Raw genomic sequence first — 24,925 nt, 5'->3', positions numbered from 1 at the left:
TAAGGGTTAGGTTAAGGTTTAGGGTTAGGTTTAGGATTAGGTTTAGGGGGGTTAGGTTTAGGTTTAGGGGTTAATTTTAGCTTTAGCGTTTACAGCGTGCTTTTTTCATCGCGCTGTGATGACGTCAGCTACGTGGTTTCGTCGAGCGCGCTTTAGTCGAACGCGCTTTTGTGGTGGAACCCTTTTCTTCTATAGGCTATTGCCTGTAGAAGATGTCAGTTTTCATTCCCAGAAGAATGATTTGTATTTTCCACTAATATTAATGCTGAGAGTAATTCTTAAACTGAATTGTTCATCATGAGTGCTCTGTGTGTGTGTGTGTGTGTGTGTGTGTGTGTGTGTGTGTGTGAGAGAGAGAGAGAGAGAGAGAGAGAGAGAGAGAGAGAGAGAGAGAGAGAGAGATCCATGAACCACTCTTCACTGCAGAGGTGGGTTCCTACCAGTTTGGACCGGTTCAGCTCAGTAGGTAGTAACTCGACCTGCCATACCCCCGAACCAGTTCTCTCGGTGGAGCCTATGGCACCACCATCTTGTTTTTTGCTTCTGCCCATGTGCAGAAGCATTTTTTAGTATTGCGCATGCGCACACAGCGCCTCCCTTAGCGAACTGGCAGTAGCAGCAGCCAGAACCCACCCCTGCTTCACTAACTTTCTTCACATTTTCCTTGGAGGTTCAAGGTTTATTGGAGGTTCATAGCATAAAAGTAACTTGATTGCTTCTGGAAAATGCCATACTTTCAATTCATCTGGTCACTTAGGAATATAGGGAAGAGTCTTAAGGAAAATTACGTTGTGGATGCAAATGTCTGTCTAAATACATGTCACATTTTTGACCTTTGTCTGTTCTGCCAAAGATATTTTCTTGGAAATGTGGTAACAGCTTTCATCTCTGCGAATGTCATTTCTGCCGCATTAAACTTGACTCTGCATCATAAATGAACCATCTGTTTTTTATTTCCTCTCTGATGCAAAACTCATATTTGTACAACTCAATAACATAGCCTTTTACAGCCATATATCCGAAATGGAAATGCAGAAAGTGAATCCATAAGCGCAATTTTCCTCAAGATTTACTGCTTCTATCAGACCCAAGCTTGCTCACCAAATCTAGGGCTTCCTGGCATCCCATTTTTCTTTTGAGGTGAAACTGAATATTTAGTGAAGATCTTTTGTAAATTACAAACTAACTACAGTATTAATTATTGTATTAAACCCAGTTCAAGTGTAGTTCAGAGGTATGAAGTTTGGGATATTAAGTTTAGTGTGTAGCAGAATAGATGCAGAACAGGAAAGATCCAAGACCGTATTTGCTACAGTGACCCTAGCTTCCTTTTTAACCTTAAATGTTATTATTTTCTTAGAAACTCCTGAATCCAAACTACCGGTATTTAAAACTTACATTCTGAAACAAATAACATTATTTTTTAATATGTATTCCATTTTTGGCCAAATAATAGCACTAAATAAAAAAATATGAAAAGTATAAAACAGAAATGTGACCACAAAAATCAGTAAAATAGATCGCATGCAACCAATTAAGTCCAACATAGCAGTTAACCAAGTTGACACATAGTATGTGGAATGCTGGCAAAAGAACAACTAAGAACAACTATACTTCCTTGGTAGTGAAAGAAGCACATGTAATATGTTTGGAAAAACATACTACCACATACACAGATCTAAAACAGAACTAACCTTATGAATATCTCCTTAAATGCAGTTTCTGTAATGGTGAACCTGTGGCAAATAAGCATTTATAATGCCTGCAGATCAAAGTTTCATATATTCTTAGCAGGGGATTCATGCATAGAACTTAGTCAAGCACTTCCTTGGGAGTGTACATTCACCAGCAAAGATGGTGTTTGGTTACAGAGACTAAAGTAAGAAGCAGTACCTTAATACATTGGGAGCCAAAGTAAAGGGACTAAACACAATACAATTCCTAGTCATAAATATTCATCACAAGAAAGACACATTCTGGGTCAGTCGAAGTTCTCTTTAACTTGTCATCCAGATGTCCATTACAGATGTGGAGAACTTGGGCCGAAGTTTCTAAGACTTTCCCCCTACAAACAGCCCTTCAAAGTGAGTACCGTTTCTATGACCCTACATCTCTCCTTGTCCCCCCTCACCCCCTTTACCAGGCAAAGGGAACCATTAATATCCCCAGTTTTCCCTTTGGTTTATGTGCTGCCACCCAGTCTTACATATCCAGGATCTTATTCAGAACTGGAAGTGCAGAGAATAAAACTGAATATAGATCGGGATGTCACTGGCACTCTTCAGAAGAGTCAATCCAGTACTTGTCACTTTCCATTCAAAGCAAATAATTCAGTCAGAAAAGCCACCCAGAATTTCTTCCCAATGTGATGCATTATTCTGGAAGTGAGCAAACAAAGCCTTTTATGCATTTACGACAAAAGATAATAAATACTTGGCTTAGGTAAGTACATTCTTTCCGTACCATTGGTGTGTCCTTTCCTTACGAAGCGTGTCCGGGAACACAGTACGCCTCTCACAGTCCAATATTGCAAATTTTGTAATTTTCAGAAAAAGTTACACAGAGTTACTTTCCCAGCATATTTTTCTATTATTTAATTTTTTTCTAGCCAGTTGCATTTTTACTGGTATATTTGTTGGAAGCCAATTATTTTTAGCAGCTATATCCAATTATAATTTATTGTGCAATCTTAATTTGATATTCTTACAAGAATCCTCCCTTTATATATTTCACCATTATGTAACTGGTTTTAATTTCTTCATTCTAAGCCTTCTAAAAACGCATGTGTAGGTTGGCTACCCATGGTTTTGCTAATGAAAGAGCCAAAGAGAGCACAGATTTGCAAAAGATGTGTATCTGCTAGTGCTGAGAAAGAGAGTAAGTACGTATTAAATCATGCTTTCTTTCTGGAATAAGCAAAATTGTGATTGGGAATAAGAAATAGTATGCCAAATAAATTATTAATAGTATGCCAATAATTAATAAGAAAAAGAAAGATATGAAACAAATTTATACCAATAATATTTGCTGTGATTTTACATAATTTTTTTATCGTGGCAAACCATCCTTGCTTTCACCATGTCCAGTTAATAATCTTTTGTCTTTTAAAAAACTTCTTTCTTCTACCACAGTTTTATCCACCTTTCCCTTTGTATCAACAGATTCTCCTTTCCTTCAAATATTAGTTTTGAAAGTGCATTTAGTGCATTTTATCTACATGACTTGTAGGAAGTTAGCACCCACCTCTCTCCTAGAAAAATGAAATATTTTATGATATATTAAAAAGGCAGAATATTATATTTCCCTGGATGAGAAATGGAGAAACATGTTTTTAGGCAGGAAACAGAGTCACTCTTAATAGCTTCCCCATCCTCAATAGCCCACAGCAGATGTCCGCACTTAAGAGATAAAGAGATAGCTAGGTCTATTCATAGGCAAATGCCCTCACCCGAGATCCAACAAAGGTAGGTTAAGCTCTCTACCCATCTCACCACATGGCACCTAAGATGGTTCCACCACAAATCCGCGAAGCCCTTATCCGCGGAGACATAAGCGCGAAAGGCTAATCCGCGCCTTCCGAAGCACTCAGCATCCTAACCCTAACCCTAAACCTAAACCTAAACCTAACCCTAAAGCAAACCCCTAAACCTAATCCTAACCCTTACCTTAATTTAAATCTGCTTTCTGCCGCTGTGCTGTTTTAAAGCGCCCTTCTGTCGCCGCGCTGTTGTCGCGGCAGTAATGACGTGCGGTGATGACGTCACAGCTTTAGCGACACGATTTTATCACTGCTATTTTGACGAGCGCGGTTTTGTCGTGCCACGACCTAAGATCACATCACCCAGCAAGGCTCAACCAAGCCTGGTACTCAGGACAGCCTACAGAGCAGCCCTGCATGGTCCCATGGAAGTCTGACAACCAATCAGAATAAAAGCTCAAATTCAAAAGTCCAGAGACGGTATAAAACTCAGGCACTCTCAGCATCTTTTCCCTTTTTTTTTCTTCACCCAACATCTTCAAAGCATGTGATTCTGTCCACCATGAAAACCATCTTTCCAAACAGCCATAATGTTTCCAGTGTCTTTCTTTCCACTTGGAACTGAACCCAGAAGGACATTTCTTCCAACTGACTAAACTAATTTCTGTTGAATTAGTTTAGTCATATAGAGAAAATGCACTAAGATTAAGCTTCAAAACTAATATTTAGATCTTTATTATACTGTACTGGTCACATTCTCATCATTCAGTAGAGAATTGGTTTGTTTGTTTCCAGCATTTATTATTTTTACAAATAACTCAGGGCAGCAAACATATTCAACACATTTTCTTCCTATTTCCCCCACAAGAACTATGAGACATGGGTTGGGCTGAGAGACAGTGGCTGGCTCAAAGCCACCCATCTGGATTTCATGGTTAAGGTAGGATGTAAACTCCGTGGCACGAGAAAACCGCGGTCCACTAAAGCGCGCCCGATTAAAGTGCGTCGCTGACGTCATCAGCAGTGCGACAACAACAACCACCGCGGAGAAAAAAGGGCGCTTTAAAAAGCGCTTTTAAAGCAAGCCGATTCACGTAAAGGTAAGGGTTAGGGTTAGGGTTAGGTTAAGGGTTAGGGTTAGGGTTAGGGTTATGTTAAGCGTTAGGGTTAGGTTTAGGGTTAGGTTAAGGGTTAGCGTTAGGTTTAGCGTTAGGTTAAGGGTTAGGTTTAGGGTTAGGTTTGGGGGGTGTTAGGTTTAGGTTTACGTGTTAATTTTAGCTTTACCGCTCACAGCGTGCTTTTTTCGTCGCGCTGTGATGATGTCAGGTACGCAGTTTCGTCGAGCACGCTTTAGTCGACCGCGGTTTTGTGGTGGAACCGTAAACTCATGAGCTCCCTCTTTCTAGCCTGGCTCCCTAGCAGTAACATGCAACTACCACTAACTTACAGGTTTCTACAACCTACCTAAACACCAAGTCATATTTTCTGATGTATATTTAAGCCCTTTCATAATTAAACCTAATTAAAGTTTCCTAAACCTATCTATCGGTTTTACTCCACTGGATTAGACCATTTTCATTCAGATCACATTTAACTTTTTTCTCTTAATTTCACAGACACAAAACATATCTATTTCTTCTTCCTTTTCCCTTCATGTTTTTAATTATTCCTCCAACATTAAAACTCACAGTCTTTCAGAAACCATGTTCATCAACATACGCGATGGTGACCATAGTTATTGACTTCTGCCTATGACATTGGTCAACAGAGATTTTATATTACACTTTTTATTAATGTAAAGTGTGTAGTAGGTTACCAACCTCAACAATATAGAAAAACATAATTGCTTGACGGTTTAATCCTACTTGCATGTCTTACTTAATTATACATTGAAAGAATAATAATTAGCCACCTGCCTTTGCTGCCTTTTATAGGTGACAGTATAAATCAAAAGTCCTAATTTACAAGGAGAAGTGCTATTTTTGAAGGACTGACTGGTTAGTCCAATTCCAGCCTAAAGAGCCATAAGAAGAGAGAGTGGGAATCTTAAATTGCCCACTGCCCATCAATAGTTTTCTGATTCATCAGGCGCATAAAGCCATCTTGTTTGTCCATTTAGTGACCTTTAAAGAAATGTTTTTGTATTAATACACACTTCCAGTATCATCTCACATTCCCCGTTTGGTGAATTTCAGACAATAGTACACTTTGTAGTACTTGGATTAGAGATTCTAGGTTGCATGAGTAAAGCATGAGTATGCTAGAGTAAAGCTAGACCTATTCCACTTGTGGATTACTAGACAAAATGTGCCCAAACTGATATTGTCCTTGCATATGGAACCCATTAGGGCAGTGGTTCCCAAACTTGGCAACTTTAAGACTTGTGGACTTCAACTCCCAGAATTCTCCAGCCAGCAGAGCTCTGCTGGCTGGAGAATTCTGGGAGTTGAAGTCCACAAGTCTTAAAGTTGCCAAGTTTGGGAACCACTGCAATAGGGCATATGGCACAAGAAAACCCAGCAAAGATGCCAGCCATATTTTATACTCACATAGTTTGCGATAATAATATTTACATCAGTGATCACTAGATGGCAACAGATTGTTACTGCAAATATCTCTTTCAAACATATTGTGTTATTTTTCATATTTTAGCAACACTTGTATTGCTCTTTCTGTGCTCCTACCCCAAAGTTGAATAGATTTCACTGGGCTCTGTAATGGAGTCCTCAATTACAACAATTTGTTTAGTGACTGTTCAAAGTTACAACCGCAATAAAAAAAATGACTTATGGCCGTTTACCACACTTAATGACTGTTGTAGCATCTCCACTGTCACATGATCAAAAATTAGATGCTTGGTAACTCACTGACATTTATGATGGTTGCAGTGTCCCAGAGTCATGTGACCAGCTTTTGGGACCCTCTGACAAGCAAAGTCAACAGGGAAGCCAGATTCAATTAACAACTGCCACTAACTTAACTACTGCGTGGCACGACAAAACCGCGGTCCACTAAAGCGCGCCAGATTAAAGCGCGTACCTGACGTCATCAGCAGCGCGACAAATACGACCGCGGAGAAAAAAGGGCGCTTTAAAAAGCACTTTTAAAGCAAGCCGATTCACGTAAAGGTAAGGGTTAGGGTTAGGGTTAGGTTTAGGGTTAGGTTAAGGGTTAGGGTTAAGTTTAGGGTTACGTTAAGCGTTAGGGTTAGGTTTAGGGTTAGGTTAAGGGTTAGCGTTAGGTTTAGCATTAGGTTAAGGGTTAGGTTTAGGGTTAGGTTTAGGGTTAGGTTTAGGGTTAGGTTTAGGGTTAGGTTTGGGGGGGTTAGGGTAAGGTTTTCGCGTTAATTTTAACTTTACCGCTCACAGCGTGATGTTTTCGTCGCGCTGTGATGACGTCAGGTATGCGCTTTCGTCGAGCGCGCTTTAGTCTACTGCGGTTTTGTGGTGGAACCAACAACTGCAGTGATTCACGTAACTGTTGTGGCAAGAAAGATAGTATAATGGGGCAAAACCCATTTAACAACTGTCTTGCTTAGCAACAGAAATGTTGTGCCCAGTTGTAGTTGTAAGTTGAGATTACCTGTCTAATAAAGCATACATTGCAATAAATATGATTGAAGGTATTTCATAAATCTTTGAAACATCAGCCATGGAGCCTGATTAGATTTAAAGCTACATATTCCGTAAGGAGAGTTTAAATCCTTTGCTCTGCATGCAGTGGCAATTTTGTTCTTCGTTCCAATAGAAGGTTTCCACCTGGAGAGTTTCATATGTCTAGCGGGGGGGGGGGGGGGAATGGCTGAGTGGAATTCCAATTTTTCTTGGACCAATTATGTGAATTACGTTATTTTGATTCCAATCCAGCTTGTTTTCCACCTGCATGTATATGAAGTGCATTCACATTTCTGATTGGAAATTCATTTTCAGCATTTATAAAATGACCCTTGGGAAGTCCATCGCCACCACTATTATCTCAGACATCGTGGAAAAAATAATGAACTTTATTGTTTTTGCAGTTTGGCCAATGGCTGTAATAAAATATGTTTGTTGTAGTAATATTGATTTCCTATTGGAATCCCTATTTCCTATTTGGATAGGAAGTTTGTAAGGAATGCCCTGAGATTATAAAAATAAACCATTATGAAATTTTCACAAGTTGCGTACGTAATATGCTATTGATATTAACTTGTATTATTTAAAATAGTTTGGGAGTTGGAACTACATTGATTCTTTTAATCATGGATTGAGTCCAGTTGGGCAGAGCAGTCTTATCCTTCCTGAACAGCTATTAGATGGAAATAAAATTAGAATGAAAGTCTCCTTAGACCAGCAGCAGGAATCCTATCATATGAGCAGGGTGCCCCCAGTAGATTTATGGAAAATCTTCAGTGGCACAGAAGAATCAACTATCCCAGGGAGGAGATAGGAGAGTGGCTCTCAAGTCTAAAAGGATTTAAAGTTGATAAGTGGATTCAGTACTAAGAAAAGCATGAAGACCAATTTTAAAAGATACCTGAAATACTGTACCTAATGTTCCTTTAGTAGTAATGGCTTTTTAGAGTGGTTCAGTAAATTAGCAGCTTCTACTTCCCATTACATAATTGATTTTGGGGGAGGATCTAAGTACACCTCACCAGTGGGCAGGCAATACTTCAGCAGCAATAGCAATAGCAATAGCAGTTAGACTTATATACTGCTTCATAGGGCTTTCAGCCCTCTCTAAGCGGTTTACAGAGTCAGCATATTGCCCCCAACAATCCGGGTCCTATTTTTACCCACCTCAGAAGGATGGAAGGCTGAGTCAACCCTGAGCCGGTGAGATTTGAACAGCCGAACTGCAGAACTGCAGTCACACTGAGAGGGCTTGAATGAACAAAACCATCAGTTCACCCTATCCTGGCCTGCTGTCATGCTTCTCTGTTTCAAAGTAGTGTTTTCTGACATGTATTGGTTTCTCTGCTGTGCTTCAATTTAATCTAAATATTTGTGCTCCTATTGAGCATTGTACAAACATACCAGCATTTCCCTTCCCTTCTGGTCACTGGGTGGACAGCAATGTGCAAATGTAAAACTTGAAATCCTGGCCTGCTTTGAAGCAAGTTTCAGGCATTACATGGGTTGTTTTTATAACTCTGATAGGTTGTGCTCAGAAAAAATCAGTTCATTTGTATCTATCTGCATATGCACCTTCTGAACCAGCACCTAGGTAAGTGATAGGCAGCTAGTTAAAGAGAACCATCAGTGAGTTGTCTAAGGTTAGTTAGACAATCAATGAAACAGTAGTGATTTGTTTTTTTTTTCTTTTTAACAGATGAAATTGACAAGTTTCCATTTCTAACCCTAATGAAAGAAGAGTAAACTAAAGTTTTTTTCACTAGTCCACTTATGAATATGCTAGACAGGAAGCTTCAAATTTGATGGACTCTCAACCAAGAGTTACAAAACTCTATCATGGTCTCCAAGATCTACTCATGGAAAGTATCTAGTGCTCACTTTCTTGGCAGGAGTTGGAGGATAAGGTTTAGGAAATTCCTCAATTAAAGGCCACAGTAGTCACTATGTGGATAGAACACCTGAATAGCAAAATGGTCAAAGCTCTAGAATGGATTGCAATCTAGACAGCAGTATCTTAAGCCACCTTAATTTCTAGGCAATTTCACCATGTGAGACTGTGTAATTTAAGGTTGCCATGCTAAGATCCCTTCGTCGTCTAAATTCACTTCTTTTAAAAGTAGCAGCAGTAGCAATCACATTTCATTTCTAAAAAATATGGTACTGTGAGAAAAACGAACTTGGATCAATGAAGCAAAATGTATAAAAAAGAGGAATAAGTTGCTTCAAGTCTTATTCTAAATAACATTCATACAGTTTAGCTTCAGCTGACACTTTATTTGATAGTGATGGGTGTACATAATGTTAGAAATGCACAAGACAAAATTAAGGATAATAAACAGCACTTTTTCCAGTGTTAACAGGTTATGGAATTTGGCAAAATTTTGACACACAAAAAAATAGTTGGATATATTAAAGATAACACATTTGAATCATATGTGGTTAGTAAAGGCTAAATACATTTCATATGTGACTTGAAACTGCATCCTACATCACAAGAAGCCTTTCTGGGAGTTCAAGTGAGGTGGCTCATATTTTGTTCCTAGCCACCTTACAGATTAAAAATACTCTTTAAGAACTGCCTCTCATCATTAATGAATATGTACCAGCTTCTTAGAAACATTTGATTCAGATTAATTTTGTTCTCATGTTTCAATAAACAAGAGTTAACAGGTTTTGTTCTTGTTGTTAAGGGAGAAGAGAGAAGCATTTTGGACAGTTCTGTACCTAGCTGAACATGGTGTTCTACAGGAGTTGTGATCAAATCTCACAGAGATATGTTCCATATGTCCTTAAAATCCACACTATACTTCTAAAACACGGCATCTGTGAAAGATTGAACTGAGTGTATACTTTGCTGTGTGGGAGGGAGTGGAAGGATGCCAATTATAGCAATATAAGGTACAGCATGTATAAACACTTCTCATTGGCACATGGAAAGAAATCTTAGCTGACACTGATTACATTTTGTCCAACAAGGAAACCCACATATTGCATCACTTTGTCCACACACACATACACCATTAAAAAAATCAAAACAATCTAAGGGATCAAATAGGGCAGTGTTTCCCAAACTTGGCAACTTGAAGATGTCCCGACTTCAACTCCCAGAATTCCCCAGCCAGCATTCGTGAATGCTGGCTGGGGAATTCTGGGAGTTGAAGTCCGGACATCTTCAAGTTGCCAAGTTTGGGAAACACTGAAATAGGGGTATCTACCTCTGGCTTCCAACTTTTAAGCTTTGGGACCAAAAGTGTAAAATTGTAGGATACACCAGTGAGAGTTTTGCCTAGTGAGCTTTCTCTTTAGTTAGATATTTTATTTTATGTATGGAATTGGAGAACACGAAGGAAACTATTTTAAGATGTCAGCAATTTCAGGAGTGGTCTATGCCATCACAGAAGTGCTGTTGTGAATTACTATCTTTACTCCCCATTCTCTGCGCATTGAAGAACATATTATATTTTGCAAGAAGGACAAGTTAATCCCATCTGATGATCTGCTATTTTGAAATACAGAGCACTACTGAGGTAGTATTAGAAAAGGCTTTACAACTTCATTGAACTGATCATACAACTTGCATTTGGTATCCATGCTAACAAAAATTTAGATAGCATTGTTTAGGCAGAGACTCAGTATCTAAAGCTGAAATATGATTAAATTTGGGGCATTATTCTTACCTTTTTTACATGCCTAAAATACCTAAGGATACTTTATTTGATGAAATTTCTGTTTTAATTTTATGGTCCGCAAGATAAGAACAGGGGGGATACTTTAAAACAAGTCTGCATTTTTAATTGTATAGTTCAAACCCAATGCAGCATTTTGCTATGCTGAATTTGAATTGTAATTCAGAAGTACAGACTGCATGAGAATAGAACAGAAAGGGGCACAAAATTCAAACTTAATAAAAGATTCACCAGCTGTATACATGTACTGTATGTCAGTACAATAAGTGATTTTTTATAGAACATTGTGACAAACATCAGGAAAACTAGAAAAATAATAGGCACTCAGATATTTTTTGCATACTATCCATAATTATGGATATTTAGAATAGGGTAGAATCCATTTAGCACATAAAATTAATCAAAAAAATGTCTGACACACAAGCAGTCTATGACACAATTTACAACACTTCAGGTAGAAAAAGTATGCTTGGTGTAAGTCTACTGAGAATGCAGTTGTCACAGCAGTCACAAAACAAAGCAAAATGTAAAACCATTTTTACCAAGTATTTTCTGGCTTTATTTCATTGAAAGGTGGCCAACTAAAATTAGTTTTAACATTCCTGATTAATGTTAAGTGATGTAAAAACAAAGCAGAACATATATTCTTTGGGCTGTGACATTAGCTAATAAATATGAGCAACTACTGAAGACTTAAGAAGTGAATACACGCAACCATTATTGTTACTTTGCAAGACTTTTCACGATATCTCTAAAACATTTCTATTATTTTCTGTTATGTATTGAAATCCCCATGGTGAAACAAAACCCTCATCTTCCAATTAAATACCTATTACATTTTTAAATATTTCCAAACTAGCCATTAAGAAGACAAAGTGTTTCTTCTATTATTCAATAAGCAAATTTTGTATAAAATCATTATGCAGTTTTCAGTGGAATAAAATAAGAATGTGACCATTTTAGGGAAATAAAATAAGAACATGCCAAGAAAATAAATAATTTTTCATTTTAGGGGAAAATATTATTAAAGAAAGGAAGGGTAAGAAGAATAATTAGAGTTTTTAAGTATAATTAATCCAGCTAAAAGATAAGGTTACATATGACATTCCTCATGTTGCATTTCCTGGATTCTACATATGTTTTCCTATGTTTCTTACATATAAATAATTTCAACCATAGTTTTAATGTAATTGATTATTTTAAGTTTGTAATATTAGCCAGTGTACATTAGCCAGTTACCAGAAGTAGTGCCCAAAATGGAGTATTATCAGGAAACTGATAAAGGCAATGGCAAATTTTGAAGAAAAATTATTTTGTTCAATCTCATCATTGTTAAAACGATTGAATAGGTTTCCCGAGAATACTACTTTATATATATATATATATATAAACACTTAAAATTTAACAGCGGACTGCTTAAGTATGTTGGCAGAATTTGCCAAAATAAACATTTCTTCCAACTGAATTACAGTTTAAATAAAGGTGGTATTGTTTCGTTCGTCTTTTTTATTCCTTATTTGCACCCTCCCCCCTTGACTTGGGTTGTGAGCCACCCTGAGTCCCCTTCGGGGAAAAGGGCGGCATAGAAATATAATAAATTCAATTCAATTCAATATCCATTTCCAGGCACAACATGAATACTTAGACATAATAGTAATCAGGGTCTCTTGGAAGTCACGGATATACAATATACTACAGGGAAACAACAGGACCCAAGTACATTTTGTAGTTCTCTCTTTTCTTAGTTTTTTCCCCCTCTCAGAAACAATATAAATGAAATTAGCAGCAGGAATCCATAGGAGATTTACAAGTAAAAGGCAAAATCATCAGAGTCCTTCTGCCCCACATGAAATGTTATAAATGAGACAGAGCATATCTCACAGTAGAATATCTGGAAGAATCTAAGATCCCCTGCCATGTCTTGTTTATGTTTTTCAGAAAGTTCAGCATTTGAGTTTGAATAGAAAAGAACTCTGATGATCAAATGAATATTTAAAAGCATAACAACAAGTACTTGCGTGAAAGTACAATATGAGAGGCGGCAGTAAAATAAAGTGTTTTATTAATTTGTTAAAACTTTGTGAATCAAAACTTTAAAATATGTAGAAGTTTTAACTCGTGAACAACCTGAATATCTACTGAAATAAAAAAGTGCAAATAAACAAATCAGCATTTTGGACACACAACTGATTCAAACCCTCATAGTAATCCACCTACACTTTGTAATTAATTTCATTCACAGTTTTCTTCCAAGGCACTAAAAGGAAAATAATTTTCTACGATAATTATAATATGTTTTATACTACGGTTGTTACTAAAGGAAGAGTTACTGAATTTCCTTTTGATTATCTATAACTTAGAACTCTAAAGAGAAGGGTGATGAAAGGTCGGACTAGATTAAAACTGGGCCAATTCCAGTATTACTTCTAAAATCCTTCAGTATTTTCTAAGACATGTTTGGATCAATGTTAAGTACTCAAGCTACTTTCAACAACAATATATGAGGCTGTTCTATTTAAACAGATGCCTTACTTTTGTTAAATAAACACATATATAATATGGGCATTATCCTACCCAGTGCAGATTTCCCTCTCATGTTCTAATCTAATTACAATTAACTTCCCCAAAGCAAGGAAAATAAATTATTTGAGATGACATAAGAATAAATGCATGAAGAGATACGTCTCTCAGCCCTTATCTTCCTAATAGCCCATATTTGAAGACTTAACTACTGTGATTGTAAGCACTTGTAATTTTCCACTTTTATGCCTTTTACAGCTGGTAACTATTTAATGACTTATCAATGTCAATCCTGGAATTTACGCAGAGCAGTGGAAAAGGAGTGGATAAACACTCCAGGGAGCATTATAAAGTTCCTGTGACAAAATTACTAGGAATACAAAAACAAGTGTTTATTGTTTACTCTGCGGTGGAAATAATTCGTTGATGACAAATTCAAAAAACGGATTGCAAGGAAGTCCAGTATTACATTTTGTATGGCATTTGGCCATATGTCTTCAATGACTTGATTTTAAACTCAAGTCCTAGGATATAGGAATGTTCGGCATAGTAGATATGCATCTAGTTGTTGTTGTGCCCGAGTCAAAAGTGATGCTAGAAGTGGCCCCTACTTCTGCTTCTGAGATCATTTTACATCTACTACATAAACCATTAATTTTCATAACATTTTTTGGAGGGAAATCCAGACAAACATGCTTCAAATCTTTATATGTCAGGAAAAAGCTTATACACGCACCTTAATTACGAGTGAAGGGGCACCATTGTAAACAAAGATCAGTAGCACAGTGTTACAGTAGATTGTCAAGAAAACCAATACAAGTGAAATACAGATTCATTTGCCTTTCATGTACATTATTGCCATATACAAGGAAGGAAATCTGTAAACTCATAATTGTGAAGATTTATTAATAAGGACCGAACAGCAAGTGAGTGCTCCATCTACTTTTTCTAGCTCGGTGTTTGCTATAGGGATCAACATGTGGTCCTTCAGTTTTTCAAATACCTAGTAGGGAAAAAAATGAAAAGTTGTTACATTTATGAATCTTTTTTTTACTGGATCTTTATCATTGGTTTAAATTTTTTCAGTCAGAATTTTGAATATCTTAGTAGAAAACTCTTAGCAAATAGTGGTATTTTTCGTGCTTGGAAACTAGCAAGACTAGGTCTGAACAGCCTTTGAATGTAATGGCACCAGGGAATCCCAAGGCTGTCAGCTAGATTAAGAAGCTAGAAAAATATCCTGGAAAAAGGCTATGGGAAATCACTTCTATTCTGTTGCTAAGTCGACTATATTAACATATCCATGCAATCGATAGGAGTCAGAATCAACTTGAAAGGAACCTTTTTTATTTTTATTTTATTTTAGACAGTTCAGTCTCAGATTGGAATCTCTGGATCAAAACTGGAACTCTGGGCATTCAAGTTAGCATGTTAATTCATTTTAGGATATGTGGGAGCAAAAGACTGATAAATGTGCTATTGTGTCATATTTTAATTCATAAGTCACTGATATATCTCATGGACTGAGTAATGCTGACTTTGATTTCTAATAAAATTATGCCTCAAGTGATGAGGAATATATGACAAACCAGCCTCGTGATTTAATGTCTAATGACAGCCTGAATAATGTTTATCCCATGCTTACTTACTTAAGATATTATTAGTGGAGTTGGGGAACAGAGTGTTTTATGTGGTCACACCATAATTCTGTACTTTTGCTTCAGGCTCAGCACGTTGGGCAATAAAAATTGTTGAGCATAATGTTGCATATGCAGTAATATCAAGATTAAATAAGCAGTAAAAACTTCAGAGTCAGCCCAAAACCAAAGTTCAGGAGAGATGTCCAAGATTTACACTTACCATATTTATTGGGGAGTATCAGTAAGGCAGAGGTCTCCAACCCCCAGGCCAGCATGTATGTGCACACAGCTTGACTCACATGAGTCAAGCTACACGCACGGACGTGTCAATCTACTGCTCACACAGCCTGGTTTCCCTCCCCCCCTCAGTTGGGCCACCAAGATGCAGATTGGAGGCTTGCAGCATTCTTTCCTAACAGCAGTTTCTTGGGGAACAAAGGGTGAGAGGGCAAAAAAGGCAAGATGGTGGAAGCTTGACCCATTTTAAGTGCATTGTAACAACACTTCTACCACCTAACCTTTTTTTTTTTTTTTTGCCACTACCGGCCCCTGACAGTGCTGGTTTCTATTTATCATGCATCCTGATAAGACATCCTGATAAGTCCGGTCCAGAGATCCGGACCCTGCCCACTCTCATGTCCTTCCGAAAGGCCATCAAAACCTGGCTATTCCGGCAGCCCTGGGGGCTGTTGACCTCCTGACCGAAGTCCAGCCCCGATTAGACTGGGTGCATGATGTGCTTCTTTTAATCTGTTTCCTCTATTTGTTTTTAACTCTTTTTTAAAAAAATTATTTTCTGTAAGCCGCCAGAGTCCTTCGGGATTGGGCGGCCTATAAATGTAATCGATCAATCAATCAATCCTCAAAGTCCACCGGTATTCTTTTCTTTTCTGCTACTTTCAGGAGAAGCAGTGTTTGAAAAAAAAAGATTACAGATTCAATTCTTCTCTCCCAAGCAATCTTAACTTACAGCTGATCAGCATTATATAAGAACAGGTCTAGCCTTTTTGCCGTTACCTTTGAACTTTCTGGATACTCCTCAGGTGCTCGATGCAACAAAACATGACCTTTGCCAGGAATGTTTAAATACACACAGTTTGCTGCTGCATCATCAGGAACTGTAAGTTTGTCATAACGATGGTCGCTCATCTGTTGCATTGTCTGTTACAAGAAGATAAGTCGGGATTATATAAAGCAGGGCTTCATTGCTCTTCAGAAAGTAGGGAGAAAAGTAGTTTTATTAATTTTTTAAATCATATCAAAAACAGTTGTAGTGTAACGTGATAGTTCCCAATAAGAAACTCATCTTATGCAGGTTACAGGAAATAAAAGGGATATATACAAAAGGGTTTCTTAACACAAATTCCAAGGTGCTCAATGTTACTGTGTGGAATATATTAAGCATGTATTCAAACTTGGAGTTGTCACAACTAATATAAATTTGTGCAGACTTTGAAATATTTCCCTATAAAATTAAGATACATAAGATCAGCCATTGTGAGTAATTCATATGATTCTGTTTTAATTCTATTAGCCAGAATTGCTAATAGAATCAAATAGTCCTACTAACAAACTCAAATTTTCATTTGTGAAAGGCAGATTTGTTCTTAATAAACAATTTTGATTTATCCTATTTTGTTCTTTGGGGAGGAACATTTCAAAATATCCTATATTTGTCATATTTGAGATTTCAGGAATACATCCCCTAAGGAAAAAGTTGGACGTGGAATAAAGGAATTCATAAAATTTATTCTAGTTTTACTTCATAATTGAAGTTTTAAAGAATAAATAGTACTACTGAAAAAAATATCAGGCAGAAATTACGGCTCAAGTTAGTTTTCATTAAAATTAAATACCAAAACTACATAGCCACCTTGGTCTTAGAGAAAAATGTTATGTTCTTATAAAAGACAGGCATACTGTAGATCTACATTTCAAATGCTATGGTAGCACTAGATTTCACTTGATTAAAGCAAACAGACCCTTGACAATGATGGTTCAGTATGACTTAAGAGCAATTTTCCATCTTGAATAGGTCAGGCCTATTTGGAAGACACATTCATCACAACATATATTTAGTTGACATTCTTTGCCCTATGCACAGGAGAGCCCCTACACACAATATTTTTTTCTATCCTTGCTGTTAGATTTAACAACATTCTCATGCAATAGTAAATTTACACTGCCCATTGCAAGAAATTAAAACAGCTTCCTGCTACTTACCCACTACCATTTTGGTGAGGGGGACAATGTTCTTTCTTCTATCAGCTGGCAGGTTATCTTAGATATCAAGGTCAATTTCCCCCTCCCTCAATTTCCATTAGTAGTCAAAATGTAATAATGTGGTAATTATGTTAATTGTACAAAAAGTTTTTATTTTTAGTGCATTCTCTTGGTGCACAATGTTTCGTATAAGCATATGTTTGTTTGTTTCTTGTTTATACTTTAGTTTTAACCATACATAAAAGAAAAGCAAACTTCTAAACCTCCAGTGCACTATTTAAAGGGAAAGACAAACAATGCATGTCAAGAATTCAGGCAGAAGAAAAAAAACAGAGAAAGAAAACTTGCAGTACCATGGACAGATCATTAGGTGCAAGAGATTTGGTGCAACTAATACAGTTGCATGCACACACACACACACACACACACACACACACACACACACACACACCTATTTCATATTCCATTTATAGAGAAGGTATGTGTAAGTGCAGGAGATATTTTCTAAGATGATTATCACAACTAATAAATTGCTGTCTTTAATGGCAATCAACATTGCTGTTTGAGGTAGGTGCCTCACTCTTCCAAATGGTAAGGCTAATTCTGCTTGTATTTCTTGCATAAAGACAATCTACACATTTATTAATAAATATAATGATGTGCAGCTTAATTCACTGGATGACAGTGTTTAACTTCTATGCCTTTTGTATACCCGGTGTATATTTGTGTGTACATGTCTTATGGGTATAAATGTGTATATTGCAAAATAGGCCTTTAGAAATATCTATACCTGAATTAAAAATGCCACGTAATCTTTTAACAATTCCATGGAATTTCTGAACACAAGAGTCTCATTAGCCACATTGGAGATTGAATCATAAATATCCTGTGATGACTCTTAAGCAAAGTCTTACATTCCTGAGGAAATGTCATCATTGTAATAGAATTTCATGTTTCATTACTAACTAAAATGTGTAGGTTTCCTACCATTGAATTTTGGTAATATCTATCTCATATAATGTAAAATTTAAAAACATAATCCTCTCTTTTACAATAATTTCCCAAAATCACATATCCTGAAAACCTTAGATTGTCCATATGTGTTAAAATTAATAAACTATGTGCATATAAACATATTTTAATCCCAGGCAGAAAAATCTTAAAAGATGAGATAATTTTTCCAGTAAACATTTCTTTACAGTGTACCAATTCTGAAGATAAGTAATTGCTGGTACAATGCCGTCATTGAAACAGAGCGGGTTTTCAGTTTCAAATTTAGATAAAACAAACAAAATCACCTTTTTTTAGATTTCCTTCTTGCAATTCTATTTTTTTAGTTAAAGCTTTGAACATATTTGATCTTTCAGATGAGTTACAGAGGAAGAAGACTATACAAGCAAAAAAAAAAAATTAAGGCAAGCATTTATCGCTCAAATATTGCCTTTAATTCTCTGCATTAAAAAAGCAGTAGTTAAGTTTCCCAATCTTGGTGGCAAATTTGGTGTTCATTACTGAAGGAGAAAAAAGGCACAACAAAGACATTATGTATTGCAGTCTTTGTCCTTTGTTTTCTTAGAAATGAAGAGATAATTGAAGTAAAAATGATCCGTGTATGATACTATGTATGACTTTGGAATAAATTCAACTGAACTCACTGAGGTTTGCTTCGGAATTAATTCATAATTCGTAATTTAATAAGGTTATATGCCGCCCAATCCTGTAGGACTCTGGGCGGCTTACAAATACGAGATAAAATAAGATAACAAATAGGGGAGAAACGAAAACAGTTAAAAAAAAACACAACATACATTCGGCTTAGCTGGGGGTTGGACCTGATTCATAGATCAGCAGCCCCAGGCCTGCCGGAACAGCCAGGTTTTGGTGGCTTTTTGGAAGGCCGTGAGAGTGGGAATGAATGTTTGAATGTTTGAATGTTTATTAACATTTATAGGCCGCCCTTTTCCCTGAGGGGACTCAGGGCGGCTCACATAAAATCAGGAAGGGGAAATACGAACAATGACGTAGACACATATGAGTAAAAATAATAAGCAACATTCATTCATCATTCGGGAGGGGCGGCTATCTTTGTCCCCAGGCCTGACGGGCTAGCCAGTTCTTAAGGGCTGTGCGGAAGGCCTGGACGGTGGTGAGGGTACGAATCTCCATGGGGAGCTCGTTCCAAAGGGTCGGAGCTACCACTGAAAAGGCCCTCCTCCTTGTAGTTGCCAGCCGGCACTGGCTGGCCGATGGAATTCGGAGGAGGCCCAATCTATGAGATCTAATTGGTCGCAGGGAGGTAATTGGCAGAAGGCGGTCTCTCAAGTACGCAGATCCACTACCATGCAGGGCTTTATGGGTGACTAGTAGGACCTTGAAGCGCATCCGGAGATCGACAGGTAGCCAGCGCAGCTCGTGGAGGATAGGTGTTATGTGGGAAGGGTCCGAATCTCTGCGGGAATGTTTATGTAGGGTCAAAATGCAAGTCCTGAAAATACATCCTCTTCAAGTTTCATGCTTTTATATATGCTGACATTTTCAACAATGAAGTAGATAAATCCAAAAATCATGCAACTAGGAGGATAAATTATGAAAAGTTTGCAAATATGTGGAAATGTAATTTCCTCACATAATGCAGGATCCAATCCTGGATCGTTCACCAGAGGTTTAGTCTTCTGAGCTTTCCTTGGGGAACTTCTCTCTACTGTAATGTTTACATAATCTATACAAATATTCCAAATTTTGATTCTTGGAGCAAGATCTGAATTGGCTAGTTTAAGAATTCATAAAGGACTATATTAGCCCTCTAACTCCATCCATCTAGGGTCTGTTTATAATTTATGGTAGCATAAAACTGATGTATCAATTCAGAAAAAATAAGAGTAAATTTGGTATGAATCAATATGCTGTCTTTACTGTAAATGAAAATAATAATAAATAAATATACATAGTAAATAATCCATAATTGAATTTTTCATGAAAATTTGTGAAAACTTTCAGGAATGTGCTTGATTCAGTTAGTTTAATCACTTAAACTGAAGGCATAAAAATAAAATACATTTTGCCTTTCTTTACAATATACAGTCCTTTTAAAAAGTCATCTTCTCTTGACAATAGTGTCTGCTGCTTATACATAAGCTTTCTTAAAGACAGCAGCAAATTAAATCAAAATTCGACAATGGAATAGCCAACGGGTTATCTTCTGCATTTTTTAAAATCAAGGGATAAGGCTTTTCTTTAATTATTTCCATTTTTAAAAACATTAAAAGGGACAGAAACTATTACTATGGGCCCAAGGCAGATTTTTTTTATTGGTCTAGATCTGTAACATATATGTATAAGCAGATCGGTTTTACAAAATTTAAGGAAGAGGTATTTTCGTTCACCTGTTAGCCATTTTAACTGCAGATGCAGAGGGAGGGAGGAAGGAAGGCATCAAAATATGAATCTATAAGACTAGATAAATTTGGGTATGTACAATGCTGCAGGTTTTGAGTACCTGGCACACTCAAATGCATAAATCTGATTACAAATTTGGCATATAAAGTTTATATTATCAAATGTGCAAATGCATTTATGAATACTTATGCAAGTAATTATGGGAATAGTTGGGTGAAAATGTAGTTCTGCAAACAAGCTTCTATTATGGTACATAAGGTCTTCTTTTACCATGGTGGGCACAAAATATTTTTTCTTATAATGCTCCCAAAAAACCCCAGCAGGAAATGTAATCCACCTCTCCCAAAATATTTCTATTAATCAGCAACTAAACATTAATTGTAACAGATTGGAATAATGTTGTAGAAATACATTGGGATAGAAAAGTTTGATAACAAGTGATTAATTCAATGCAAATGTCAACAGAACAAAAACAATGAATATTCATTTTGCCAGATCATGCTATTTGCAAGCAGTACTTTGAGGGAAATTTCCTTGTTTGTAAAGACTATAAGAATCACAAATTCATTTTATGTGAGTCTGATTTCCTGTCCAGAAAGATCTTAGCATTTCCTGCATATTGATTATTTCTGGGAATTCTCTCTATAAAGAATCATTTTGCTGCATATTCCTTAAAACTGATTCATACTTTTCTGATGTCTAGCAAATTAATCCACAAATTCCCCAATCTATTTTTTCCTATTTTGTTTTGCAAAGTATATTTTGCCATGAAAGGTCTTGAGTAATAAGTAAATACATTAAAATGTGATTAGGAAAGTTGCTAAAATAGTCATCATATTCCTCTATCAGTTTGTCATCCTCGCTTTCATTGTGAGTTAAGACCCATTTCAGTAAGATTACTGAACAATATTTTAATTGAGAAATGAAATACAACTGCAAAAGGTCTTATTTCAGCTATTTTTTTCCAACAAAAGGAGGAACACATGAACAATTTGCTATGTGAAAAATATAGGGAAATTTTGCAACTTGATAAGGCTCCAAGTTTGGACAGATAAATTAAATAATCTTTTCATTAATATGAAATGGTAAAATCAATCCTGTATTTGTATTATAAAAAAAAGTTAAATTGACTTTTTAATCAGCCACTAAATGTCAAATTGGACTGACCTACCTGCACACACACACACACCCAAAAAAATCATTACTGAATTTAAAAGCTGGCAGATATCAGCTTAAAACAAATCACATCACAAAATACAAAACAATGATAAGCTGACATAACAAACCAGTTGCATTAAAATGCAAATCTTATGAAATCAGGAACAACCAAAACATTTGATTGGATGCTCAGAAAGCTTTATTTGTTTCCTCTTTACTATTCAGTCTCGGGCACTAAGCACCAAATACAATGTCTGACCTCAACTGAGCCCAAAATTCCTGTTTCTAAGTGAGACATTTGTTAAGTGAATTTTGCCCCATTTTACAACCTTTCTTGCCACATTTGCTAAGTGAATCACTGTAGTTGTTAAATTAGTAACACAGCTGTTAAGTAAATCTGGCTTCCCCATTGATTTTGCTCATCAGAGGGTCACAAAAGGGGATTGCATGACCCCAGGATACTGCAACTGTCAGAAATATGAGTCAGTTGCCAATAGTCTGAATTTTGTTTATGTGACTATGGGGATGCTACAATGGTTGTAAGTATAAAAAATGGTCATGTCACTTTTTTCCAGTGCTATAACTTTCAACAGTCACTAAACAAATTGCTGTAAGTTGAGGACTACCTGTACTTTATTGTTTCATCTATAGGCAAGACTACAGTACTTATGAAGAGCCGAGATGGTGCAGTAGTTAAGGTGCAGTACTGCAGGCCACTTCAGCTGACTGTTACCTGCAGTTCAGCGGTTCAAATCTCACCGGCTCAAGGTTGACTCAGCCTTCCATCCTTCCGAGGTGGGTGAAATGAGGACCCAGACTGTGGGGGCGATATGCTGACTCTGTAAACCGCTTAGAGAGGGCTGAAAGCCCTATGAAGCGGTATATAAGTCTAACTGCTATTGCTAACTGCTATTATTAATTCACTTTTCCAAGAGTAGCCGATTTCAGACTGTGGAGCAGGGAGATTACTACTCAGTCCTGTCAGGGGTGGGTTCAGGCAGTTGCTACTGCCAGTTCGCTTGTGGGTGCATCCACGCAATAAATAAAAATTGCTCTGCGCATGCACAGAACCCAAAAACAAGATGGTGGCACCTATGGCGGTGCCCGGAGAACTGGTTCAGGGGTGTGGCAGGCCTGGGTCGCTGGAGGTTCCAGCGACCGAGGCTGCCAAACCACTACCGGTTCGGCCGAACTGGTAGGAACCCACCACTGAGTCCTGGGTATCTTAAATTTGGGATCGGCACCTTCATTTTCTGAGATTTGCTTGAATAGTAGGAGACAGGACAGGCTCAAAGGCAAATTTACATGATGGTTGGAACCTGTCTCATTTAAATAATATTTAAAAAATTTTATTAGGTCCTCAATATAGGAAAAAAAATCCCTCCCAAAACAGACATCAAGCTGTCCACCAGAATAATAGATATTACTCTTGTTTTTATTATCTGAAGCTGTAAGTATATATCTCCAAAATGAAAACTTCTCCAGGAAACACATTTTTGTGCTCTTTGCCTAGATCATCTCTTCAGACAGAGTATTAAAAAGTCCACTACATCTTTTTTAACTTATACATCTCTCAGCTCCTTCCTTGTCCCCTTAGATTTGCAAAAATAGGCATTTTTGTTGGGACACAATACTTCCGCAGTACTCGTAATATGCCCTGAACTGTTTTACCTCATTCAAATAAGCTTGAGCCAAGGTCACAGTAATTGCTCAGCATTAACTGCTTCATAAGAAGTCCTGCAAAAAGAAAAAGCCTATCCAGGAAAAGGCTCAAGGAAATGGCTCAAATTGTTGTTGTGCTGACAAAATTTTTAAGAATGAACATCCTGTTTCTTGGAACATCCACAAGGGAAGAAATAGGAAACTGATCCTCAGAAAAGCAAAGGAAAACGAACAAGAGGAACAAAGTTCCTATTTACGTAAGTCAAGTTGACAGTTACCTCATTTTAGATGCTTAAAGATGCGTGATTAAGAGGGTTCCTGAATTCTTTGCATTCCCACAATAGTTGTACTTTGGAGCAGAGGAATGCCTATATCAAACCAAATCTGTATTACGGTCATAAATCAGCATTGGGAAGGTGGGGTATACTCGTTAAAAACATAAAGGATACATCAAGAATTTTTTTAAAAAAATTAAAAAGCTAGAAGATATAAAACATAAATGAAAAATTACAAGTATGGGTACAAAGTGAGAATCTAAAAGAAGGTACAGAATATTACACGTGTAGGGAATTATAAAAGGTTAAAATGTGGAAGACTCTATCATGTTATAAAACACTTTCATATTCTGTAGCAACCTAGGTGCTCATTAAATCTAGTGTATAAAGTTGAGCCCCAAGCCCAGATCATCATCCAATGAATGGGATGCCTATATTAATTACCACATTTGGAGTGCTGGTTTACAATTCTCTATATTATAAGGCAAAGAAAATACTTTTTAACCAAATGATTGAATTAAAGGTGTTATACTAACACTGCTATTATTTATCTTACTCATTACTTGAGCCCAAAATGTATTAGAATTCTAGATGGCTGCTTACGAGGGATAACCACAATCCCAATACCTATAAAGATATATCCAAGAGTACAGACACTTTGATTATGCCACATAGTATATTTAGCTTTCATAGATTATAGCACAATGAAGTGTCTACCCTTCCACAACTTTCACAAAATCAGATATAAGGTCAATTTTCAGTTAAGATAATTCTTGTATATAGGTGGCCAAATGTTTCTCTGAAACATAAACCATGTACATATTCCCAGAATTTAACAGCCTTGCATCAAAATAGTAGGAATAGCACTGTTGGGTCAGGTTTCACTTACGCAATGTAGACTTAAACTTCTCCCACTATTGTCCCTGCACAACTGGGTGTGTGCGTTCCTCAGCTCAGAGGTAACCCTGCGACATCAAGACCCATATCCCTTGTTCCCCATGCCTTGTTTACTTTTATCAAGCTTTATTATATAAAGTCATTTGCAAACAAGACTGAGTCCAGTTAAAGAACAATGGCTTATGTACAAAGCCTTTAATGTGTTGAATGAAAATAATTCTTCACCAAAAGAGTTCAGGAAGGGGAGAAAGAAACAGCAGCTGCACGGAAAAGTCCTATTCAAAAGCAATTAGTCAGGTCTTTTACACTTTTACCTCATTCTTCATAATTACATGTTAGGAGAAATTAGTAATTTCCTGAACTTTCTATTTAT

At 36.9% G+C, this 24,925-nt stretch overlaps 1 protein-coding gene across 1 annotated transcript in view; it reads right to left on the bottom strand.

Moving 5' to 3' along the window:
• Positions 1-11,128: 11,128 nt before the first annotated feature.
• DDAH1 (dimethylarginine dimethylaminohydrolase 1) overlaps positions 11,129-24,925 on the bottom strand; it is a 64,777-nt gene continuing 50,980 nt past the window's right edge. Inside the window, exons 5-6 of the mRNA XM_032218143.1 lie at positions 15,959-16,102; positions 11,129-14,304 (exon numbers count right to left, since the gene is read on the bottom strand). Coding sequence (XP_032074034.1) covers positions 14,188-14,304; positions 15,959-16,102 — 261 coding nt within the window. The 3' untranslated portion in view covers positions 11,129-14,187. The remainder of the gene's footprint in view (positions 14,305-15,958; positions 16,103-24,925) is intronic.

The sequence above is a fragment of the Thamnophis elegans genome, chromosome 5, assembly GCF_009769535.1.
Source record: "Thamnophis elegans isolate rThaEle1 chromosome 5, rThaEle1.pri, whole genome shotgun sequence".
Taxonomy (NCBI): Eukaryota; Metazoa; Chordata; class Lepidosauria; order Squamata; family Colubridae; genus Thamnophis; species Thamnophis elegans.
Note: the sequence above shows the minus strand (reverse complement) of the source record. Positions and strands in the feature narration are given on the sequence as shown.